At 50.6% G+C, this 23,212-nt stretch overlaps 1 protein-coding gene across 5 annotated transcripts in view; it reads left to right on the top strand.

The window, feature by feature from the left end:
• Positions 1 to 23,212, top strand: part of ralgapa2 (Ral GTPase activating protein catalytic subunit alpha 2) — an 89,631-nt gene that overhangs the window by 25,785 nt on the left and 40,634 nt on the right. Inside the window, exons 10-33 of one of the 5 annotated variants that reach the window (XM_048975378.1) lie at positions 397 to 639; positions 1,024 to 1,203; positions 1,310 to 1,441; positions 1,936 to 2,084; positions 2,566 to 2,677; positions 3,162 to 3,400; positions 3,876 to 4,054; positions 6,070 to 6,207; positions 7,544 to 7,675; positions 7,973 to 8,073; positions 8,789 to 8,879; positions 8,981 to 9,136; positions 11,517 to 11,627; positions 12,324 to 12,517; positions 12,955 to 13,053; positions 13,569 to 13,724; positions 17,964 to 18,092; positions 18,212 to 18,334; positions 18,433 to 18,491; positions 18,595 to 18,703; positions 19,716 to 19,826; positions 19,912 to 19,980; positions 20,232 to 20,369; positions 22,986 to 23,169. In XM_048975378.1, the coding sequence (XP_048831335.1) occupies positions 397 to 639; positions 1,024 to 1,203; positions 1,310 to 1,441; positions 1,936 to 2,084; positions 2,566 to 2,677; positions 3,162 to 3,400; positions 3,876 to 4,054; positions 6,070 to 6,207; positions 7,544 to 7,675; positions 7,973 to 8,073; positions 8,789 to 8,879; positions 8,981 to 9,136; positions 11,517 to 11,627; positions 12,324 to 12,517; positions 12,955 to 13,053; positions 13,569 to 13,724; positions 17,964 to 18,092; positions 18,212 to 18,334; positions 18,433 to 18,491; positions 18,595 to 18,703; positions 19,716 to 19,826; positions 19,912 to 19,980; positions 20,232 to 20,369; positions 22,986 to 23,169 (3,334 nt within the window). The remainder of the gene's footprint in view (positions 1 to 396; positions 640 to 1,023; positions 1,204 to 1,309; positions 1,442 to 1,935; positions 2,085 to 2,565; positions 2,678 to 3,161; positions 3,401 to 3,875; positions 4,055 to 6,069; positions 6,208 to 7,543; positions 7,676 to 7,972; positions 8,074 to 8,788; positions 8,880 to 8,980; positions 9,137 to 11,516; positions 11,628 to 12,323; positions 12,518 to 12,954; positions 13,054 to 13,568; positions 13,725 to 17,963; positions 18,093 to 18,211; positions 18,335 to 18,432; positions 18,492 to 18,594; positions 18,704 to 19,715; positions 19,827 to 19,911; positions 19,981 to 20,231; positions 20,370 to 22,985; positions 23,170 to 23,212) is intronic. The other 4 variants (XM_048975379.1, XM_048975382.1, XM_048975380.1 and 1 more) reach the window with 4 other exon arrangements.

Below are 23,212 nucleotides of genomic sequence, written 5' to 3'. Positions count from 1 at the left end.
TTTTAATCATTTATAATGCAGCAATAGAACACATGGTTTGTTCCTTAATAAATCTCCTGCTTGAAGCTGTTCTGTTTTCTGTTCCTCTGGAATTAAGAAATAGTTCGTCTTGGAAAACAAATTCCTCAAGTTATCACACTTTAATGTTTAGTCACAAGACTGTGATAAGCACATGTCCCGCGCCGTTAGCAAAAGGTCGCCTCCGTCATCGCCGCTCCCTTATCGCCAACGTGACACTCTGTAATGTGCACCGACCTGATGGGTGCTGGGCCGCCCGCTTTATTGGCTTCTATATTTGTGTGTGCATGTCCCTGTTTGTTCCTACTTGTTTCTCCATCTGTTTGTCTCCTGTGTGTCTGTCACATGACCTGGCTCATTCCTCCGTCGTGTGGGCAGACTGTAACCGCGGGCGGTACCGGCCAGGATAAAGAGAAGGAGAGGGCCCCGGAACCAGAGTCCAACGGGCCGGCAGAGCAGGAGAAGAGCCACTCCAACAGCAGCACGCTGTCGGACCGCAGGCCCAGCAACTCCAGCCTGTGTAGCATCGAGGAGGAGCACCGCAGCGTCTACGACATGGTCTACTGCATCCTGCTGTCCACCCGCGACAACATCAACTTCGTCAATGAAGTTTTTCACCAGGTGAGAGCTTCATCCACCAGGGCTGGGGTTCAGAAGGTGGGGATGAATGTTGCACCATCATAGTGCATGGTCAGATAAACAAGACGATCATAGCTGCATGCAGTTATAGTATGTTTATGTCCATAATAAATATCACCCACAGATTTCGTTCTTTGATTAAGTTGTGCATCACAGGCAAACGTTTAACAACAGCTGTACCTGTCCTGTGTCTACCGTAGAAAAGAACAGGAAGCAGTTTTTAACTTGTGTTTTGCTGCCCCCTTGTGGATAGATCTTATAACGAGTTTATAGTTTATTACTAATGTTTACCAAGGTTTCAAGTCTTGCTTTCAATATCATGTTGTGCCTGGCAGCAGTATCAGGACTGTCTGTGTTTCTCTGCAGGCTTTTCTGCTGCCCTCCTGTGAGGCTTCGGCAACCCGGAAGGTGATAAAGGTGTACAGGAAATGGATCCTGCAGGAGAAGCCGGATTTCATGACTGAACCGGAGAAGGGCTGCCGGGATGAGGAGGGAGACGATGAACTGGAGCAGCTGGCTGCAGAGACAGATGGCCCTCCAGAGCAGGTAGGGTTACGCTGAGCGCGTGCAAGGGCATGACCTGCACACTCAGCGTGGGTCACGTGCAGATCTGCACGCACCAGCCGAGACTGCATGTCTTCTTCTTCCCCAGACTTTGGAGAGCCACGGGCACAAGCGTTCGTCCAGCTGGGGGCGCACTTCCTCCTTCAGTAACGCCATCAGCCAAGGCTTTCTCACAGAGGGGAACAGTAACGTGAAAGCTGGTATCCAGTCCACGCTGCAGGTACCCGGCCGCAGTGCCACCCCCGTCCTTCACAGGCTGACCCAGTGCTTAACACATAATCCACAGACTGTGCCTCCACCACACCCCCCAGGCCCCCCCTGCCCTTACGTGTAAATAACAGTTTTTTTAATTTAGATTTGACCTGGTGCGCAAATAATTTCCACTTGTGGACTCTTGTTCACAAATCAGTGCAACCAGTCAAGTGCTAATCAGGGTTGACCTTGTCTGTTCCTCTCAAGAGTTTGTGTTGTTGATGTGTGAAAGCTTTGCTTGGGAATGAGGAATAAGTCCTTCCAGAATCATCTTGTATGGCAAACTCTTCTTGTGATTTTCCCACTGAACTGATCAGAATCAAGGAAGATCACGTTCCAGGAAGAACTTCAGTCCAGACTGAATGTGTGAATAATAATGATTTGTAATTGAATGCGTGACTCTGCTGGACGTGTCTGGGTAGGATGTGTGTTCCCCAGCATTCTGGGCGTCTGCTGTTGCAGGTGTTCCTGACAAACTCAGCCAATGTGTTTCTCCTGGAGCCCTGCCATGATGTACCCAGGCTGGTGGAGGATCAGGTGGAGGTGTGTAAGGCCGTCCTCAACATCTACAGGCGCATGATCATGGAGCACACCATGAACAGGAGGACCTGGTGAGTCCACCCATACGCTCCTTTGCCTCTTGGACCTTTTTATGATAATTATCAATGAACGCTTTTGTCCTGTATAACTGGGAACTATCTGTAGCTGAATTAAAAAATAAAAATGTAAAACAAAACCCCCAAATGGATTCTTAAGTCAATTCTCCACAAAGTCTTTCTCTATAAATTTCATTGGGCGGATTATTAGCTTTGTGTGCGTGGAAAACGCTTCATAAATCACGCAACGGGAGTCTGTGCGAAAGGTAGGTCATTTATTTCTCTCTGCTGTGTGAGTCTAAGCCGTGGATGTCTGCGTAGGAGCAGAATAGTTTGTGATGGAGTTCGTTGGTGTGCTTATTAGACGGCTCGTCCTGCATTAGTTCATGACTCGCTATTTTCAGGTTCTAATTTACAAGAGCCTTAGAAACGACACAAGCCTAGAGATGCGTCTGATGCGGGGTAATCTGACGTGGCCGGGGGGGTGTCTCTGCAGGGAGCAGATGCTGCAGGTCCTGCTCAGGATAACAGAGGCGGTGATGAAGCAACCGACGGAGAGCCAGAAGAAGGACGCCTTTGCCGAGAGCTTGGCGGCGATCCTCTTCCGAGTGAGTTTGCGCCGGTGGGGAAGAGGGTCCTGAACTGGTGCCGCTTCAGCAAAGGATGCAAGCTTGATGGCGTCGTGGGAAAGTGTCATAGCGTTTCTAACAGGGAGATTGATGCTGTTTTACATAGACTCACATACCTTTATCGGTCCCTGTTTCTACACATGGTTATTTAACCAGGGAGAATATCTGTTACTTATATCTGTAATACTGATATTTAGATGTTTAAATCTCGGCTGTTCCATGTGGTACATTTCCACCTCGATTCAGCAAATTATGGGCTTTGCGATTAACTGGTGTCTTTGAGTCAGATCTGGTGTGGCAGGGGCTCTCCAGATTTAGGACCCCTCTCTGTTGGACATCGGACTAGTTAGGCCGTGTTGTGTTGGGTTTGCCTTGCCTTACCCCTTCCAGCCTCGATAAACACTACCACTTGGACAGCATGCTGTATTTTGAGCCATGTGGGCGTGTCCCCTGTGTTACCCAGACGATCATCGTGGCGTGGGTGCGAGCCAACCTGAGTGTGTTCATCTCCCGGGAGCTGTGGGACGAGCTGCTGGTGGTGCTGTCCTCGCTCACGGACCGCGAGGAGTTGGTGGCCGAGTGGGGCAGCATCATGGACTCGCTGACAGCCGTGCTGGCCCGCACCGTCTACGGCCTGGACATGAACAACCTGCCGCTGGACCGGCTCAGTGAGCAGAAGGAAAAGAAGCAGAGGTGGCGAGGTACAGTCATACCCCCCAGCAGGGCTGTCTGTCATATTGTTGTTAGTGGGGATCACCTTTTTGGTCCCCACAAGGGGACAAATCTGTGACTGAATTTATGGTTATTTAGGTTAGGGTTAGGTAGGTGTTATAGCTGCCGTTGTTGGGAGTAGAGTTTTTCTCATAGAAATGAATGGACGGTCCCCACAAAGATAGGAGTACAATTGTGTGTGTGTGTGTGTGTGTGTGTGTGTGTGTGTGTGTGTGTGTGTGTGTGTGTGTGTGTGTGTAATAACGCCACTCATACTGAAATCATTCCAGGCTGTAGTGAAGCTAGAAACCAAAAACATTCTGGATGTCAGTGTTGATGACATCACTTCCTGTTAACGTTGCTAACATATGCTTGTACGTTTCTACAACTGCATTGTAGAAATTTCCCCTAAAGGAAATGTGCCCATTAATTCACCGTGTCTCTGTCCTTTGTGTGTGTGCGCTGGAGTCACAGGGGTATCACAGGATTCCCAGAAGTCCGCCGCCGCTGGGCGCTCCTTCTCACTCAGCTGGAAGAATCAGGGGGGCGCGGGGGTGCAGGAGCCCATGAGGTCCCGCAGCGCCACCACCTCCGGGGCTCCGGGGGTGGAAAAGGCTCGCAACAGCGTCCGGCAGAAGGCCACAGGTCAGCCCTCCGAGAGCCGCGGCCCTCGCTCCATCCGAGGATAAGTGTCCTGGTTTATAAGTCTCTCCGTGTGTCTTGACATAATGCCGTCCACAATTTAACTTCAAGAGAACGTGTGCCTGCAAACTTTATCAGCTACAGAGGTGGCTTGCTAGGACTTCGACGGCACATTCTGTATCAAAATGACAATTCTCCTTTATAGACACAGACCTGTATATTATACGAATGTACGATGTGCGTAGCGTGTTTCGAAATTTTTCCAGATCACGCCGTTATTGAGGTATATTAAATCATGTAGCCTGGCTTATCGCACCATTGCCAGTGGCAAACGTGTCTCAGCCACGTCTTTGAAGTGATGTCCTGCGGTGCTCAGATTTTTGATGTTTAATTTCTCCTGATATTTCCTGATATCTCATTGGGTACGGTAGCTTTTCATCCAGCGTTAATTCCTTTTTGGATGACGTGCCTTCTGGCAGGAACAGCATCCACCCAATCATCAAGGCGCAGTGTGCAGGCTCCACTCTGACACGGCGCCTTTCGTCTAGGTCTTTATTGCGGTGAGGGTGCTCCTGATATGCTGAACCCTGAGCACAAAGGCAGACAGATGGCCCTCGTCATCACCTGCGAGCAGTGAAAACGTGTCGCGGCGTGAGCGTTTTGTTCTGTGTGACTCCCACGTCACCTTGGAAGCCAGATGTTTTTCAGCTGTCGGAAAACAGGTCACAGAGACATCTAATGCCTTAATGTACCAGCGTCGGACGTCCCCGACCACCTTCACCACTCCCAGTTCATTCACTCTGATGCATTTTTTTTAGCAATTGAAATTTTTTTCATTAAATAAATGTGTTGCCTCTAAGCCACCTGCAGGTGGCGCCAGTGTATCCTCCCCTTCAGTTGTTTGCTGATAGTTTCTATGTGACAGAAACTTGTTGAGTAGGGACACAAGTAACCTGGCTGTAAGCTCCACCCCTCTGGAGCCCCGTCAGTCACCGTCCCCCCTGCGGGTCCCTCTCCGCATCTCACGCGTCGAACTTCAGACGCGCCGATATCCCCTTTTCATCTAAAAAGCTCAGACATCAATTACATGGCTGTTTTAATAGTTTAATTAAGAAAGTAATTAATGCTTATTAAAATGTATTCATCAGTAAACCTAGCTAGCTACACAGAGGCAAACAAAAACATGCAGTAATTAATCGTTTTTTTTTTTTTTAAAAACAGCACTCTTCTTCCACAGTGTCCTGTACATTGTCCTAGATGTTGTGGTTACATTGCACTTAGCCGTTTTATGCATTTGTTATGTAATGCATGTGTATTAGTGTCTGTAGTTTGTACGTCATCACATAATTGAATGCAAAGTGATCTGTAACAAATTGAGGTATGGTATATATTGTATATATATATATTTTTTTTTTCTCGTTAATGCTTTGACAAAAAGAACTGGTTTCAAAGACATTTAAAATGCAGGCTTTTCTCCTGTCTGTATAAATGCAGTGTGGTAGAATACGCACCCCAAATAGTAGGGCAGAGTGTGCAATTAAAACAAGCAGACTGCGCCGTGATTGAAACGACTTGGCCGTTTGTAATGAAAGCCCCGCCGGTGCCGTGCATGTAGCGGGCCGCCAAGTTATCACTGACACCGAGTCAGTTCTCAGTCCTGTAGTATCACACATAATGGAAAATAAATTGAACCTTTATTCAAATGCATTAAACCCAACTTGTCGCATAAATGAGGCTGATACATATTATAAATCCAGATAATTGTTCTCAAAGGACTTTCTTACGGAGGGGGATAAAAAAATTGGGGCAGCGAATATCGAGCAACAATATAATTGCATTCCAGGTCTGTGACCTTAGGAAAATCAATTTAAATGAAAATGAGCTGGAATGGCTCTGTCTTGTATTTTTAAATTAATGGTTTCTTACGGTTCCCCTGTCTGTGATGTTATTGATTTTATTATTTTTTTTTTTTTTCTTTCTCCTGTGTGTGTTCCTCTCTCGCTCCTTTTTCTCGGAAGCTAAGCGAAGCCAGTCTATCAGCAACTGTGTCCATCTTTACGAGGCTTTGCCTACTACTAAAAGCGTGCCTGTTCTTCACACTGTGAGCTCTCTCTTGCCTGGTATCTCTTCCACCTCTTGCTCTCACAAACTCTCAGGTAAAGCCCACACAGAGCTTCCTTTTACTGTCTTCCTTTTTACTGGTTGTGTATGTGTGTGTGTGTGTGTGTGTGTCTGTGTGTTTAGTGTCTCAGCTGAGCTCGTCTAACCTTGGGGGAGTATAAGTTTGTAATTTGGTATGATTCTGGAAATGTGCTTAATTTGCTGTTTATGAATCTGAAGCTAAAATGTTAAGTAGTCAAAGTGGGGCAAGAATACTGGAATTGTAGGTAACTTCCTTGGTTATGTAGGCGAGGTAGAGAGTATGATGCTATGGAGAGTGTGGGCGGGGCCATGGACAGTGTAACCCTGAAGTGGATGTGTGGGCGGGGTCAGGGGCAGTGTAACACTGAAGTGAATGTGTGGGCGGGCTTAGGGGCAGTGTAACACTGAAGTGAATGTGTGGGCGGGCTTAGGGGCAGTGTAACCCTGAAGTGGATGTGTGGGTGGAGTCAGGGGCAGTGTAATACAGAAGTGAATGTGTGGGCGGGGTCAGGGGCAGTGTAATACAGAAGTGAATGTGTGGGCGGGGTCAGGGACAGTGTAACCCTGAAGTGGATGTGTGGGCGGGGTCAGGGGCAGTGTAACACTGAAGTGAATGTGTGGGCGGGGTCAGGGGCAGTGTAACACTGAAGTGAATGTGTGGGCGGGGTCAGGGGCAGTGTAACACCGAAGCGAATGTGTGGGCGGGCTTAGGGGCAGTGTAACACTGAAGTGAATGTGTGGGCGGGGTCAGGGGCAGTGTAACCCTGAAGTGGATGTGTGGGCGGGGTCAGGGACAGTGTAACCCTGAAGTGGATGTGTGGGTGGGGTCAGGGACAGTGTAACCCTGAAGTGGATGTGTGGGCGGGGTCAGGGGCAGTGTAACACTGAAGTGAATGTGTGGGCGGAGTCAGGGGCAGTGTAATACAGAAGTGAATGTGTGGGCAGGGTCAGGGGCAGTGTAACACAGAAGTGAATGTGTGGGCGGGGTCAGGGGCAGTGTAACACTGAAATGAATGTGTGGGCGGGGTCAGGGGCAGTGTAACACTGAAGCGAATGTGTGGGCGGGCTTAGGGGCAGTGTAACACTGAAGCGAATGTGTGGGCGGGCTTAGGGGCAGTGTAACACAGAAGTGAATGTGAGGGCGGGGTCAGGGGCAGTGTAACACTGAAGTGAATGTGAGGGCGGGGTCAGGGGCAGTGTAACACTGAAGTGAATGTGTGGGCAGGCTTAGGGGCAGTGTAACACAGAAGTGAATGTGTGGGTGGGGTCAGGGGCAGTGTAACACTGAAGTGAATGTTTGGGTGGGTGTGATACCAGGGCTCGATGCTTAGTTCACCTTTGTCCCTACAGATGTGGAGGAGGGCCAGCTGCCAGAGAGTGGGGGGGATGGGGAGTCTGGTGATGGGGAGAGCCCGCTGCCCCGAAGCAGCAGTACCTCTGACATCACGCAGTCGACAGGGGATGGCTTTCATGTTACGCAATGTAAGTGCCAGAAGGGGCTGCACCACAGTCAACACTCTCATTCAGTTTAACGCCAGGAGCAAGCAGGGCACTGCGCACCCCCAGACACTCCACATACCCAGTGCTGGTGAAATCATTGGCTGAACACCAGAAAACTGGTCACCTGACTTTTCTTAGCCTTTGCTGATGCAATTGCTCACAGTCACAGTGAGCCATTGCTGCCTCAGATGTAATAACTGCACATCTCTATCATGGTTTCTCTGATCAGTGTACTGTCTATCTCAGTGTGACCTCTTTCCACGCCTGTCTGAATCACAGGTCAGAAGAAGGAGTACTCTCCGACTGCCAGAAGCGGGGACTGCCAGGCAGCGGGAACTGATGGCGGGGTCACCGGGAGGAAGGGCAACGAGCTTCCGACGGTGAGCGGCCATCGCGCTTCCTGTCACATGACTGTGCCCTGGGCCCAGTGTCACTCTCTCTCCCATAACACCATTAGCACAGACAGCAGCACGTTAATCAACTGCAGCTTAAGTACCTGGAACTGTGAGATTTCTTCAGGTCACAAAGGTAGCTTCTCAGCTCCTTGTGTATGTTTCATTCGACCTTCATATGGAATATGGATACCCCAAAGTCTTAGTGCGACGTCTTATTGGACCGGTTACGTTTGCATGTATTTTATTTAGCCAGTGCTTTTGCCCAAGGCGATGTTCAAGTGAGGCAAATAGCACATTACAAACATACGGCTGTCCAGGAGCCGATTAGGTGCTGTGCAAGTGTAAGTGGTACCCGAGCAGGAGCTACAGAACATCTCCCAAACGAAGCAAGAACCTAATAAGACTGCAAGTCAAATGAGCAGAAAGTGCAACATACAGATGGGATTATAAAATATTTTTTTCTTTTTATTAAAGTATTATTTCTTCCGTATAGTTTGTCACAATTTGCATGGGCATATGTGCTTGTGGCTTTATAATGACATTTTTCTAATGCTTTTATTGAAAGTGATATTCAGTAGAAGGATGAGTTGTAATTCAAGTGGGTGTCCTAGGTTTTGAACCGGCAACATTTGCATTCTTTGTGCAAATACTCTGTTCATTGGTTGTATGACTTTAAGGCATATCCTTCTCGGGCTCTCAGATCTTAATCAGGCGGAGCAGCAGCCCCGCGGAGCTGGAATGTGCAGGAGACGGGTGTACAGGGGGAGGACAGGCTAAACTACGAGAGAAAAGTATGGAAGAGCACCCTCACCCTCCCCACCTCCGACCACTTTACCAGTTTCACCACTTTTGCCTGTCCGATGGACTTTGCGTGTCTCTTCCCTGCATCCAGGCGAAAGCGTCAGCAGCGAAACGTCCAACGGTTACCTGAACGACGCCGACGTCAACCTGTCGTGGCAGACTTTTGAGGAGGAGTCGGAGCCCCCATCGCCCCACGACGTGGGCATTGATCCCGACCCGCAGAGGAGCCTCACTGAGGCGCTGGCAGGTACCCGGACGAGCCACCCTACTGCCTTACCCGCTTGTTCCCCGGCTAGGTGGAGCTCTATCGAAATTCATCGCTTGGTGCAAATGAGATGGAGGCACGTCTTGAAAGATTTTCAGGTGTCCAGGCCCTGGGAGGCGGAGCCCTTGAGCGTCTTGATTGTGGGTAATGTTGGCTTAGATTTAGAGATGAGGGACCCCATTTGGTAGAATTGTTCGGAGGCCAGTCATGTTATTCTGTGGCTTTAGCTGTACAGTACTGTGATTCAGGCGGTCAGTGCCTTGGAACTTGGTAGAGTTTCGCACCTGGAAACCAGAAGCATTAAAAAAGGACGCAGTTCTTCCTTCCTTCTAACACCATTACCGAAGAGTCCAGACACCATCCTATGAAGAAGAGGAATCACTGTTTACAAAATTTGGAAAACTTAAAGGGCTACAAATGGAAAGTGCTTTATATTCCAAGAACAAAGAACAGTGATCTGAAGGAGTGTGGGAAGTGAAGATGTTTTGAAGACAAAGGAAAGGAAAGTTAAAGAACAGAGGGAAGCGACTGCAAATTAAATATCTGCAGCTAATTTCAGTGCTCATGATGAGAACATAGAGGTTATAAACGGCTGTTGCCTCTGGAAGCATCAACAATATTGGATTCCGCAGTTGGTAGATATATGGCTAATTGGCTGTCGTGAAGTTTTCGCTCATGGGAGTTTTACTTACAAAATAATGTTCTGAGGGCTGAAGGAAAATTGATTGGTTCAGAGAGATAACCAATCAAATCGTAGAGGAGGTGGGACCAAGACATCTGGTTTGTTCTTCCTCCTGTAATTGCTTGGACTCGCCTCCTCCATAATCTGATTGGTTATCTCTCCGAGTGGTGGTGGGGCAGGGTCACCTCAGTCACCTTTGGGGGGCATACTAAGAACGGGTTGCGGGTTGCATTACAGTAGTGTTTCCAAACCCAATCCTCTCGAACCCACAGAATGTCCATGTTGTTGCTCCCTCCCCACTCCCTGCCAGATCGTGCACATTTTAGCTGGCAGGGAGCAAAAACGTGGACCGTCTGTGGGTCCCCGAGGACCGGATTGGGAAACACTGCCTTAGAGAAAAAGTGGGTGGATGGATGGATGGATGGATGGAGTGTGTGTTTGTGCTGCCTGGTAGATTGCAGGCTGAATCATAAATCCTTTGTGCAGGGACAGGGAGGAATATTGATGTGCCATCATTAACTTAAATGTGTTTGAAGAGACGTGTTTCATGGCCCAGTGTTAAATGGTTGATGGGAACCGCGGTAACAGTGTGTGAGAGGTAACCTGAGGTCTGTCAGCATTCGGGTGCCAAGAACAAAAGGAGGGTAAGAGGCACAAAGGCGGCTTGGACCGGCGCCGCGCCTTGGCAGCTGTGAGCCCGCCGAAGATGCTCTCCTTTCCCCCTTGAGATGTGAGGAGCCCGCCTTCCCTGCTTCATGAATCCTCCCCCCTGATTGCCCCCTTAAAAGGCTTCTTTACTTGCCTTGGAAACAGCAGGCACAGGAAGGTATGAATGTAGCTTCCTGGTGGGGGGGAGATTCTGCTACTCTCATGACTGGAGCCCTCACCTGCCTTACTGGAATCCATACTGGGATGTGCTATGCTGTTTATGCTCAGCGACCACCCATCCACCTCATCCATGGCTCCTGTTACCTGTCAGCCCTCTGACTACCTGAGAGCCTCCACCTGTGCCTCGCCCAGTGGCCCGTGAGTTTGAACAGCAGGCCCTTTCGTGCCGAGAGTCGGCACTCTTTCACTCAGAGGTTTACACAGCTGGACACGCTCACCAGCCCCTTTAGGTCACGTATACGTGCAGCGGCTCGGCTGCCTCTTACTCAAGGCGGATTCATACAGCTGCCACCTTCATTGGAGCCATTAAAGGTTAAGTGTCTTCTGCTAGGCTGCTCAAGGGCGCCCCCTAGCACTTCAGCTGGCACTCCCTGGTTATGGGCACCGTCTCTCACCGCTACACCACCCGTATAGCTGCTGTAGGTGCCCCACTGGCTCACAATCCCTGGGCTTTAACTGCTACGCCCTCTGCAGGATTTCATTATTTCATTTTGTGATTAGAATGAGATCCACTTTAGGGCACATTTGTATTGTTGGGTTCCTCCTGCGTCTGGGTGTCCCGCTCATTTGTTGATGCTGAAGCAATGACTCTTGGTTGCTGGCGCGATGACCTCATCCATCAAGTTGATTTCTACTGTACAACGTGGGCTTCCCTGTGGGGAGTCCCAGAGTCGTGTAATGGTTGTGTGGCCTCCGTGTGCTCATTCATCATTCATTCGTTGTGAATTTATGGCCATCGTGTTGGTGTTGTGACCTGTTCCTGTCTGGCACTGCCGTCTCTCCTTGTTCCAGGTCCCGAGTGTGCCTTCCCTCCCCAGCCCGCTTCCCTGCCCCGTCCCCAGCACAGCCCCCCCCTCCTGGAAGACACCATGCACCAGTCTGTGTTGCACATGGAGGATCTGGGTACCTTCCCCCCCGCCCCTTCCTCTTTTCCCCTTACCATACTGCTTGGTTGCCAGTGTGCCGGTGATCCTGTCCGTCCCAGAGGCTGGGAGGGAGCCGCGTTGCGCGGAGGGATAGGGCCGCTTACCGCTCTCCCGCCTTCCTCCCAGCCGCATCTTCTTGCCGATTTAGCTTAGCTCTTCGTTCGGCTTCACACGCCAAAATACACGTGCTCTGCATGTTTTCGTTTCTCTCCTCCCCTTTGTCTCTCACTCCTAGTATTGTCTTCTTTCTGCCTGTCAGCAGTAAACGAACCCTCTGCCGCTTATTCTGCAGATTTGTAAAGTTCTCGCAGCACTTCTGAATGGCAGGAGTGTTTACCGGGGTAGTTTTTACAGAGCTTGCGTTACATTCTCAGTCTCGTATCATTTAATGTACAGAGGTTCTGCCTCCTCAAGCTTCCTATTGGCTGATCTTTACAGTGCCCCTCCTCCTGACCTTTTATAGGTGCAATAACCAAGCATCTGCAAAGAGGGTATCTGATTCATGGTCACAAGTTAAAGTGCCCTGTAATCCATTTTTTAGTGATTGATTTGAAAGCGCAGACATGTGCATTACGGTATGTGATCGATGTGGATTGGTAGCATGGGCTCGGTCAGGGGGCCGTCACATGAATCCTTTTCTCACGCTGACGCAACCATGCCGGCGGCCCCACAGACAGCAGCGAGTGCCTGACCGACGACATCAGCATCATCGCCGGGGGCAGCCTCACCGGCTGGCACGCCGACTCCGCCGCCGTGCTCTGGAGGAGGATTCTGGGAATCCTGGGCGACGTCAACAGCATCCGCAACCCTCAAATACATGCCAAGGTCTTCCTGTATCTGCACGAGCTCTGGCACAAGCTGGCAAAGGTAGAGACGAGATGGGTCTTGGTGTCATTCTCGTTATGTTTTTCAGTTGTTTGGTTTCAGAAATCAACTTCTGAAATGGCTGTTGATTTTGTTTAACATTGGTGCTCTTGATTAACTTTGGAGACTTGGAGGCTGATGTCTGAAAGTCTAAATGTATATGCTGCTGAACTGTGCGTTGCTTTTGGATGATTGGACCCAAAGGCCACACCAGTGCTATTTATCGTCTGCAGGGAAACTACATAACAACAAAGTCAGTAATCAGTCAGTGTGAGCTTCAGCTAATCTGTTAAGGCTATGAGACCTTGTGAAGCACCATAGTAAGTCAGAATGGGTGAAGCCAGGGTCCTGATTGTTGTGTGGTGGAGAAGGGCCCTTAAGGGACCAGTGCCAGTGGACGGGTGCCAGTGAGGAGGGGCTGACGGCACCTGTGTTTGCAGATTCGGGATAACCTGGGCATCAGCGTGGACAATCAGTCCTCGCCGCCGCGGCCGGTCCTCATCCCACCCCTCAGGATGTTCGCCTCTTGGCTGTTCAAGGTGAGAGGACCCCAAGTCTCCCGGGTAACCCCCCCCCGTGCATTCCACAGTGCCCGCTGGCACGTGTGCCACAGCGCCCCCTGGCTTTTCCTGTCCTCGTCGCCACGCCTTCGGCTTTCTGATTTTTCACACTCCCTGTGCTGTTTTAGTGCCTGTGTTTTTCACACTCTTTCGTGATTTCTGTTACCGCATGCTGAGCTTTTCACACCTTGCATTTCTGTCGCGCCCCCCCCCCCCCCTATTTTGCTAACAAACATAAACATTTTCGGGTGTTTTTTTATTTATTTAGTTTTTCTTTTATCTCTCCTGCGTTCTGCGTCTTGAGCTGCAGGGTCGGTCAGTGCTGGCAGCTCTCTGCTGTTCTAACACTGCAGTCTACAGACGTGCTGTGGAGATTACTAACTGTAACCTCTTATGTGCCCTTTAATGATTCCTCATAGGGCCTCACTGGGTTGGGGGTGTTTGCAAATTTAGTTTGTGCTGAGTGAGAGCCTTCTGTCCCTCCACACCCCCAGGCCACCACCCTGCCACCTGAGTACAAGGCCGGCAAGCTGCAGGCGTACAAGTTAATCTGTGAAATGATGACCAAGCATCAGGACGTCCTGCCTAACAGCGACTTCCTGGTGCACTTCTACCACGTCATGCACCAGGGCTTCACCAGCGAGGATCAGGTGAGCCACTGGTGCCTCTGCCGGATGTGCTGCTCGCCATCCGCTTTGCTAAAGATATTTCAAATCTGATATTACAGTGAAGCGCACATTGCTCATGGTAAATGATGTGTCAAGCTACAAAATAGGCCCCAGGTGTATGAACAAGGGTTTCCAGCAGGTGGGTAAACAGGCATCATATTACTTGATACAGGCTTGAGTGAAATATCGGGGAGGTGTAGTTCAGCCCAGTGAACACCAGGTGGTGGTATGGTACCACTGACCAGGTAGTGGCGTGTTTTGTTGTTGTTGGTCCAGGCATTTGAGCTGTAAAGCCCTGAGTAACTGTACAGGTGTCCATGTTATTATGTTGTATTCATCTTTCTTTAGTAAGAAGTGCCCTTTTATTTATGTTAATACGTATTTTTGTATTCTTACGTTAAACAGTTAAATAAATTAAACTTTGTGACAGGCCCTGTACTGCTCTCAGTTAAACCTCCATATGCTTGGATGTTCCTCTCCCACGTATTAATCTTATTCCACATTGATTTCAAGTCGTCAGTTAAAGGAAAAGAAAGTTCCCCGCTCATTTATTTTCGTCTTCGGTCTGCGCCAGAGCCTTTCTTCATATTTTTAGCACAAAAGGAAAGACAACGTGGCTAACTTTATGTATATCGGACAAAGCAGCCAGCCGAGTGCCCCATCTCTTTGGGAAACGCATATCAATCATCAGAGAAGCATTAACTCATAAAGAAAAACGCAGTAATGTGACATTGATTGGGCGTAATCTGCCCATTTTGCCTCCGGCCGTTTTTTTGCGATTCCCGGCCAGTTAGCGGCCCGGAGGTAATGCTCAACCCTTTGTTGCGGGATCAGCGTTGAGTAGAGGTATATCCAGGATGAGAGTACTGTAACGTCGCCCTGTCGCTTCTGCGGCATTCGCGACCCTCAGCTTTTGTTCGTCCCGATCAATAGCTGGTGAGAGAATCGGGGCTGTTATAAATGTAAAATGAAATACTGCAAATGCTGGCTGTGTTAAGCGTATTCGCCGTTAACAGCGTGAGTGTCTAACGGCGTGCAGGTTACTTCAGCTGCATAATTTATGGCTGAGTGCTTATCGTAAGGGGCTTTGGTAAAGTAAAAACCTCTAATATACGAGGAGCCTAATTTGGTTTGTTTCTCGTTATGAAGGTATTTGCGTTTCCATCTGCCTGTTACTACTAAGTGGGGCCCCAGTTGTTTGCAGGGAAGGGAGTGCATGTGTCTGAGAATGGGGCGAGCAGAAGGCCATCCCAGCACGACTGCCACGGGCACCGCCGCATACAGGAGCGAAAGGGGGGGGGCAACAGCAGGGAACCAGCGGGCATCGGGGGTCTCTCTCTGGTCAGGCGTGGGAGCCAGCAGGCCCGTCGGCTGCAGGCCGCCAGCTCTCGCCTCGTTAGCGTGGGCCGGCCCCCTGCGGGCCCCCAGCTCTGCTCGGGCCCCTGGCGACCCCGTCTGCCACCACGTGTCATCCTCATCCCCCAAAGCAGGCCTAACCCCCACCCTCCCCAAATTTGAATGCTGGTGACACGTTTTGGCTAGGAGCCATTTTGTTTTGGGGGGGGGGGGGGATGCGACACCCTCCCCCCAGCACCCCAAGAACACAAAGAGTGCAGTAATGGCTGATCTTCGTGATTAAATTCCTTTGTTTTGCGCGTGAATCGGCGCGCATTCTGCCCAGGTTTACGTGCGGACCTGCCAGCAGGACAGTCTTATTAGAATATTTCCATGTCATTAAATAATGTTTGAGCCCCCACCTCGTCTACGTGATTAATTAACGGCCGTCTGCCACACGCATCCGGCGGGGCTGTGTTTTGCTGGGGGCTAGAACATTTTACCTCCCCAGCCCCCCTTCCCTGGCGCGTGTGGGCAGGGGAGAACAGTGGCCTGGCCACGCTGCTGGGCATTGTTGTACCTGAACGTGGTAAGCGGAGCTTATGCCCACCTGCCACTGGGCCAGTCGGATGGGCTTCTCAGGAGGATGGCCTGCAGCAGCCATGCGTGGGGTCTGATTTCCCTAAGACTTCCTTTGCACATTATCAGTCCAATAATCCTCATCTCTCTGGAGGTTTTATAAAGTGCATGACGGATGTTGGTAGATGAGGTAATATGAAGAGCTTTGACTGATATATATATATATTTTTTTAGAATTTAGAAAACTTGGGCAGTGGGCGAGAGGCTGCTGTCTGACATAGCAGCTAGTACTCAGGTCAAGCAGCTGAATCAAACTGGTGCCGGGGGAGGTCATGTGACCTGTCCGTGTTCACGTGAGCTCAGCCCTGCTGGTCTGCTTGCCTTATAAAGCCAGCGCTCGGCCTTCCTCAAGCAGGAGGGGAGGATCCATGTGGATTCAGTGGATCTGAAGGTTCACACAACATCCAGGAAAACCTGACCTTCAGCTCAGGAACCGTCAAACCCCTCCCCCTCAGAATCGCTGCACTCCCGGTAGGTAAAGTGCAGCAGCATGTTTAGAGAATGGCACACCCCCACCCCCACCGCCAAGGCCGCACCTTTACCACAGTAGCCGCAGCTGCTATGGAGGTCCTTTACCCCCTCCAACGTCGTCTCCCTGCTTAAGAAGACCAGCCCTGTCCAAAGCTGTTTGTGAGTCTTCGCTGTCGGTCCCAAGTTCACCCTCAGCCCAGGCCAGAAGTGCAGGATTTGATCCCAGATCCTCCGGGCCCTCCCTACCTGCGCTCTCTCTGCTCTCTGTCTAACTCCCATCTAACTCCGCATGCCTTCAGTGAGTCCTCAGGTCTTCACGGCCTGAGCGCCCGTCTTCACCGTAAGCAGCAACACGGCTCTCTGTTTGTCTTTCACCTTTTCGCATTTATTTTTTTCCCCCTTTTTCTAAATCATTTCTTTCAGGACAGAAAGGCGCGTAATTTTCCTCATTGAAATGAAAGACACACATCTTTGGCTAAAAAGTACAATTATTGTAACTGTGGTGCTGAAATGACTTCTGCGCTTTGCAGACACCGGGCCCCAGGTTACTGGTTGTTTTATTTCATTTTATTCTTTAGTTATGACTGCGCGAGGGGGTTAAGCTTTTCAGATTTGTGTTAATGCACCTTTTGTTGTGGGAACAAAACGGCACATCCAAAGCGCTCTGATGTAAGACCTTTCCCCCCCCCTGTACCCCCACCCCATTTCCACACACAAATTTTCAAATTGTGTTTCCCTACTTATGGGCACAATGGAAATGTTTTCGGAGAGTTGTCTGTCGCACTAAAATGCTCATTTCGTGCAATCACCCAACTGTTTGCGACTGTTAATTACCTCTGACTGTTCAACACATTGCGTTCCAAAGGTCAATTACGGCAGAATGAGGAAAAATGTGAATCTACGCAAACGCTTAAACCAATTTTCTATTTCTGCCACAGCATGTTCCCTTTATTGCTTGTTGTTTTTTTTTCCCCCCCTTTTCCTGCCCCCCCCGCCCTCTATTTTCAAAGCATTCAATTAACGTGATTGATTCACCAGGTAGTGAGCAGCTGAATGCTGCTGGTATTCACTGTAGTGCTGCATGATCGTGCAGGAGTGGTGTGATGTTTAAACTGGCTTTTTTTCCTGATACAGTCCCTTAGAAACGGGGCAGATGTTTGGGTTGTAAGCCTGGCCATGCTGTTCACACAAGAAACAGCCTGATAAGGAGAATACCCCCCCCCCCCACATGCCCTTTATATTTATTACGGAATCGTTCCCCTGCTATCTGTTGTGTTGGCACTGTCCCCCAACCTCCCCCCCCCCCCCAAATTAAACATTTTGGGAATCTTTGAAGGGCATGACCCCTGACCAAGAAAAGGGGTCGATGGATGGCTGGATGACAGATAAGTTCTCAGCGGTTTAGAGAGGGCAAAAAAGGTCAGCATTTGGGCATGTTTACCTGGGGGTCAACCCAGACAGGTACCTCTCTGGGAAACAGTGTGAGACCCCCCCCCCAAGTCTGTTGTGGCACTGACTGGGGTTCACATTCCAAAGTATGACAGGGGGCTCATTATTTTCCATCCCTCATCTGTCTTGTTGTGGTGACAGCCGACCTACTGTTTCTGCCTACGTGCCCCCATGTTGAACCTGCCAAACTCTCAGACAGGCCTGCGGACCTGGGTGTGAGACCGTCCTGCTCCGTGAGGGTCTTTGTTGTTCGCTAAGCTGCCGACACCGTTCGGTAGCGTCGCCTTAGTCAGTGTATGTGAATCGGGTGTCGTGGCCTCCCCACAGGACGTCCTGTACACGCTGATCCGGCACTGCTCCCCACGCTTCTTCTCCCTGGGCCTTCCCGGCTTCACCCTGCTGATTGGAGACTTCATCACAGCCGCCGCCAGGGTCCTCGACTCAGACTCGATGGAGGTGAGTCCGGCCTGGTGTGCGATGCCACGTCGGCGTCCCATTGCATTCCCTTCTTCAGCTCTGTACGCATATAAAATGCACGTGGGGCTGTTGCTGGTCACGCCCCTCTCTTTCTCTAGGCCCCCCGGGTGGAAGCTCAGACGGTGCTTGGCTCTCTGGTGTGTTTCCCCAATCTGTTCCTGCGTATGCCCTTCCTGCAGACCACGCAGGAAAACGAGGGCACCGTGAACAAGGACATAAAGGTGGACAGGCCGTCTGTATCCACGGTGATGACTTTGTTGTCAGAGTTAGAGGTCTGTGTTTCACTGACATCCGTCGTTCCCCCCCCCCCCCTTCGAAGGATCATCTGGTCTCCAACCTGCTTAAGACGGCACAGATGGAGCAGTGTGAAGGGGCCAGGTACGTCACACGTTTCCCATGGGCTCCCCCCACGCCACCGTCCCACCCTGATGGGCTCCCCCCGACGGCGCCAACCCGCCCTAATGGGCTCCCTCTCCTTCAGGTGTGTCGCCATCTGCAGCCTGGGGATCTGGATCTGCGAGGAGCTGTTGAAGCAGACTAGCCACCCGCAAGTCAAGGAGGCCATAAACATCCTCGGGGTCTCACTGAAGGTGAGAGCTGGGGCCAGTGAGGGACACGGCTTGTGGCTTACAGGGTTAGGACTATGTCGCTGATCAGATGGTTGTTGGTTCAAATCCCGCAGTGATGTACTGGAGAAAGACCCTTAATCCTCGGTTGCTCCCGGGACTGGCTCACTCTGCTTTCTCAGTTGTACGATATTTTGAATAGAAGCATCTGCTAAATACAAATACATAAATGTTGGTGAATGTAAAGCAGTCCACCGGACCAGATGTAGCGGTTAGCTGCGTGACGTCTGCGTGGGTCTATTTCCTCCTGTCTTGGGAAGCTGCAGAAGATCAATGTTCTACAGCAGTGTTTTCCAACCCAGTTCCCGGGGAACCCCGGACAGTCCACAGCTCCCTCCCAGCTTCTAGCCAATCAGGGACACTGAATACCTGATAAAGGTGTGCTGGGAGCTGAGAGGAAGCAAAAAAGTGTCCAGGGTTCCCCAAGGAATAGGTTGGGAAACACTGCTCTACAGAGCCCTGGGGCCTGTACTACGAAGCGGTGTTACTGGCTTATCGGGGTAACTTGTCGTATTTAAGGTAGTCTGGGCAAAATGTAAGTGAATGAATATAAAGTCCATTTAAACTGAGGTACCTTAAATCCGATAATACCCCGATAATACAGTAACCCCGCTTCGTAGTGCAGGCCACTGGACTTGTGGGTCTCCTTTTTTTTGTTCCAGTCCTGGTACAGGTTTTAAGTCGATACAGGTATCCACTGCTACCTTAACAGATTAGGGTCATCGGAAGGTCGCTGGTTCAAATCCCTGGGTCGGCAGAGTGATTCTGCCATTGGCCCCTTGAGCGAGGCCCCCAATTGTCCGGTTAACCCTGTCTTTTAAGAATGTACATCACTTTAAATAAAAGCAACCTCTAAATAATAAAATGTAACGTAAATGTAGTCTGCACGGGGAAAACCAATCACATAATAGAGCGGCAGCCTTTGTGTGCATTAACCCCATGCTGTCTGTGTTTTATGTCCTCTGACCCCCCCAAGTATGGGAATAAGGTTGTGGCCCACCTGGCGTGTGACCTGTTTCAGCTACTCATCTACCACTGGAGGCAGCTGCAGCAGTACGAGCACTCCCTCCCCAAGAGAATCACAGAGGTACGCACGCAGGCCCTCTTCCCAGGAATGCCCAGTACTCTCTTCTTTTCCCAGCATGCCTCAGCTCTAATATCCCCCTTTTCAGATTTTCGTGGCCACGATAGCGTTCCTTTTGCCGAGCGCGGAGCACTCAACGGTGGAGGCTGATAAAAAGGTAAAAAAAAATAATAAGAAATAACAGCACAACAAACCAAAAAAATGACAGGGTTATTTTATAGCATTGCTTCCCTCATTTGCCGAGTGCATTTGTAGTGGAATTCAGTGGTGGGTCCTACTGTCCCCTCCCTCGCTGCTGCCGGCTGGCTATTTTTGCCAGGCTTGTTGTGGTGAGGGACAGGCACATGGCGCGTCGTGGTGCGGCTAATGGATGGGCTCTTCCCCCTCTCCCCACTCTTCCTCTCCCAGCTAATGGTGTCCCTGCTCCTCTGCCTGTTGGACTGGTGCATGGCCCTCCCCCTGAGCACGCTGCTGGAGCCCATTACCATGCCGCTCCTGGATGACCCATCCTCGCAGAGCACGCCGCTGCTCGACTACATCTACAGGGTGGGTGTCGCCGGGTTCCGGACGCTGCGCGGTCCTGCCCGGCCAGCCACACATGTGTGTGCAGCGTCCGATACTACTGATCCCACACGGCCCATATCCACCATAGTGGTACAATCCGTGTGTGTCTCTCTAACAGAGCATTTCGACACGTTGATGTTAGATTATTGTAAAGGAGCGCTTGTGGGGCGGACAGCAGCTCCGCACGTCACGCCAGACGGCCCGAGAGCCCCTCTCAGCGTGCTTAACAAGGCGTGCTGCTTCTTCAAGCCGCTCTTTACCTTCATACGGAAGCTTCAGTTCCTCAGGAGAGACGGATTTGGCCAGTTTTATAGGCACTCGTGCCAAATTGTCAGCGGTCAAGAAGGCAGAGCCCCAGGCAGTAGAGGCCCGGCCCTAATTATCTACGTAATTTATTAGAACTCGTTAAGCAAAGAGAGTAAACACCGCAGCATAGAAAACGCTGTTGTGGCGGTGAATAGATTCTGACAGTTGCTCGGAACTTTAACCTTGAAGGTCGAAGCTGAAGAGGGAACATTCTGGTTTGGGGTTGAACCACCACTAAATGATGTTTAACCGCTCAGGGAGGGGGCAGCTATGAGACACAACCCACATGCATGGACATAGCACACACCGGCTCTCATGCTACATGTTACCTTGGCGGTAAATCAAGCTCCACACGCATGGGATCACATCAGTTGGAAGCTTTCGTTCAGGCCCTGGGAAATGTGTTCAGGATAACATCCATAGTGAGTCTCCTTTGCAGTGAGCTGGCATGAATGTTAAATTATTGGTGTATGTGTTGGGGGGGGAAATTATATTCAGCTTCAATAAGGAAGCTGTTTTTTTTTATCTCAGACTCAGAATGGTGTATTTAAAAGCCATTGGATTGAATCGGTTCTCGCTTTAAGGCAAACGTGCCAGCAGACATTCGAGGGCTCATCCATCCTGGCTTCTCACGTGACCGTCTGTTGCTATGCACAGCCAAAGCTCTCCGATCACCAAGCAGGCGACAGTCACTTCAGGAGCGGCGGCTCATCGGCGGCGGCCGGCCGCCCTTCATCCTGAACTTCCTTTTCCCCCCTAAAGACGATGGGGTGCTCATGTACGTCGTAAGCTGATTCGCATGGAGGACTGTTTCCACCATGAATCGTCAGATCGCCCGGCAATGGCTTCATGACGCCATCCAAAGTTCCAGTGTCAATGGGGCAAACCCGAGCGATGAGGATTCCCGCCCCCACCTGCCCGCCACGATTGTCAGAGTGGGAGTTTGACACCAGTCATGGCTGTGTGGGTCGCATGCTGGCGTCCGCTCAGTCTCGCCTGAAACCGCACATCTTCGCCCCCATGTTTGACAGCGTGGGGCTCCATCCGGCCGCCCGTGTGGAGTGTGGCAAGGTTGTGGGAGGGGGGGTGCCGGCACAGATGCCTCGGTAAGCCGCACAGAAGCCGGTGGATCAGTCCTCCTCGCGCTGTTTGCCGAGGGATGAACTTTACACAGCTCAGCTGCTCGCCCCACGCCTCCCGGGACGGCTAATTACAGGCTGCCGCGCTAAGCCGGGACTCGCCGCTCCGCCGCAGCAGAGGCTAATGAAGTCCGGGAGGAGGCGCAGGCCGGGGCGTCAGCACCGCGTGCGGCCCCTGCTTTCATCCAAAACGGCACGTCACTTCACCGTTTCCTGCAAGCGGGTCTTTCACCGGAGCTATTTCAGCATCAGCCCCACGCTTAAGGGTATGACAGCAGGGCCCCTTGGAGGATCAAAGCAGGCAGTTTTCGATTTACAAGCCCACATCTTCAACAGAGGTGGAACCTGCTGCTGTTCGAACACTACATTGCAGAAGACCGCTTTGAACCGTGTGCGGGAATGAACCGGAATGAATCGGAATGAACCGGAATGAAACAGAGCCAGAATCGTTAAATATAAATGAAACTATTAGATATAGGTTGCTGTGTAAATGGCTGCTTCTATTAAGGAGGACAGCACCGGTACATGGTTACAGTGTCTTGGCTTAAGAATCACTTAAAGCAAGCAATTCTGCTTGTGGTTGAGAACTGAACATGCGGTCATTTTGAGGTGATTAAATGCCAGCTTAGCTGTGGTCACTTGACCGAACAAAAAGCATCTGCAGTTTTCTTACAGACATCATTAACTGAACTAAGCGTACCGTCAAGCTTCCCAGTAAACACCAGTTACTCTTGAAAAGTCCCTATTCAGTTTTTAATGGGCTCCTTAATATTTATTGCTCAGGGAACGTTTTGCCAGGTTGGTCCTTTGTGTTTTGTTTTGTAAAGATGTTTTTAACCCACTTCCTGCGTGCTTAGTGGTATCATGTCGTGGGACCGTTCTGTCTCGCTGATAGATAAATGTTTAATGGGAGATCTATTCATTGGAAAAACGTTCCTTAAAAAGGTAAAATAAGGTGCATTTGGATGCGTTCCACATAAACATGGCAAGTTAGAATGTAATCCTGATTACACAGTGATTCAGTGTGTACACAGCACAGAGCCACTTAGAGGTGTTTTCGGGTTTGGTCAGGTCCAGTACTGAGATGGTAAATTGCCTCTCGGTAATTAGGCTGATCCTCACGGGATCCTGATCCGGGTCTCTCCTGTCGCAGGTGCTCCACTGCTGTGTCTCTGGCTCCCACCTCTACCCCCAGCAGAGCCACTACCTCCTCAGCCTAGCGGACCTCTCATACACTGACTACGACCCCTTCCTGTCCCTGGGTGCCGTGCGCAGCTCTGACCCGCCGGCCCCGAACGCTGCTGCCGACTTCGGCACCCTGCTCACCGTGGCCGAGGGTAAGCTCTAGCTGCCTGCTTCCACTCCACCCCACACCGGTTT

The sequence above is a fragment of the Brienomyrus brachyistius genome, chromosome 14 (genome assembly GCF_023856365.1).
Source record: "Brienomyrus brachyistius isolate T26 chromosome 14, BBRACH_0.4, whole genome shotgun sequence".
NCBI lineage: Eukaryota > Metazoa > Chordata > Actinopteri > Osteoglossiformes > Mormyridae > Brienomyrus > Brienomyrus brachyistius.
The sequence above is the reverse complement of the archived record's forward strand: the minus strand, read 5'-3'. Positions and strand labels throughout refer to the sequence as shown.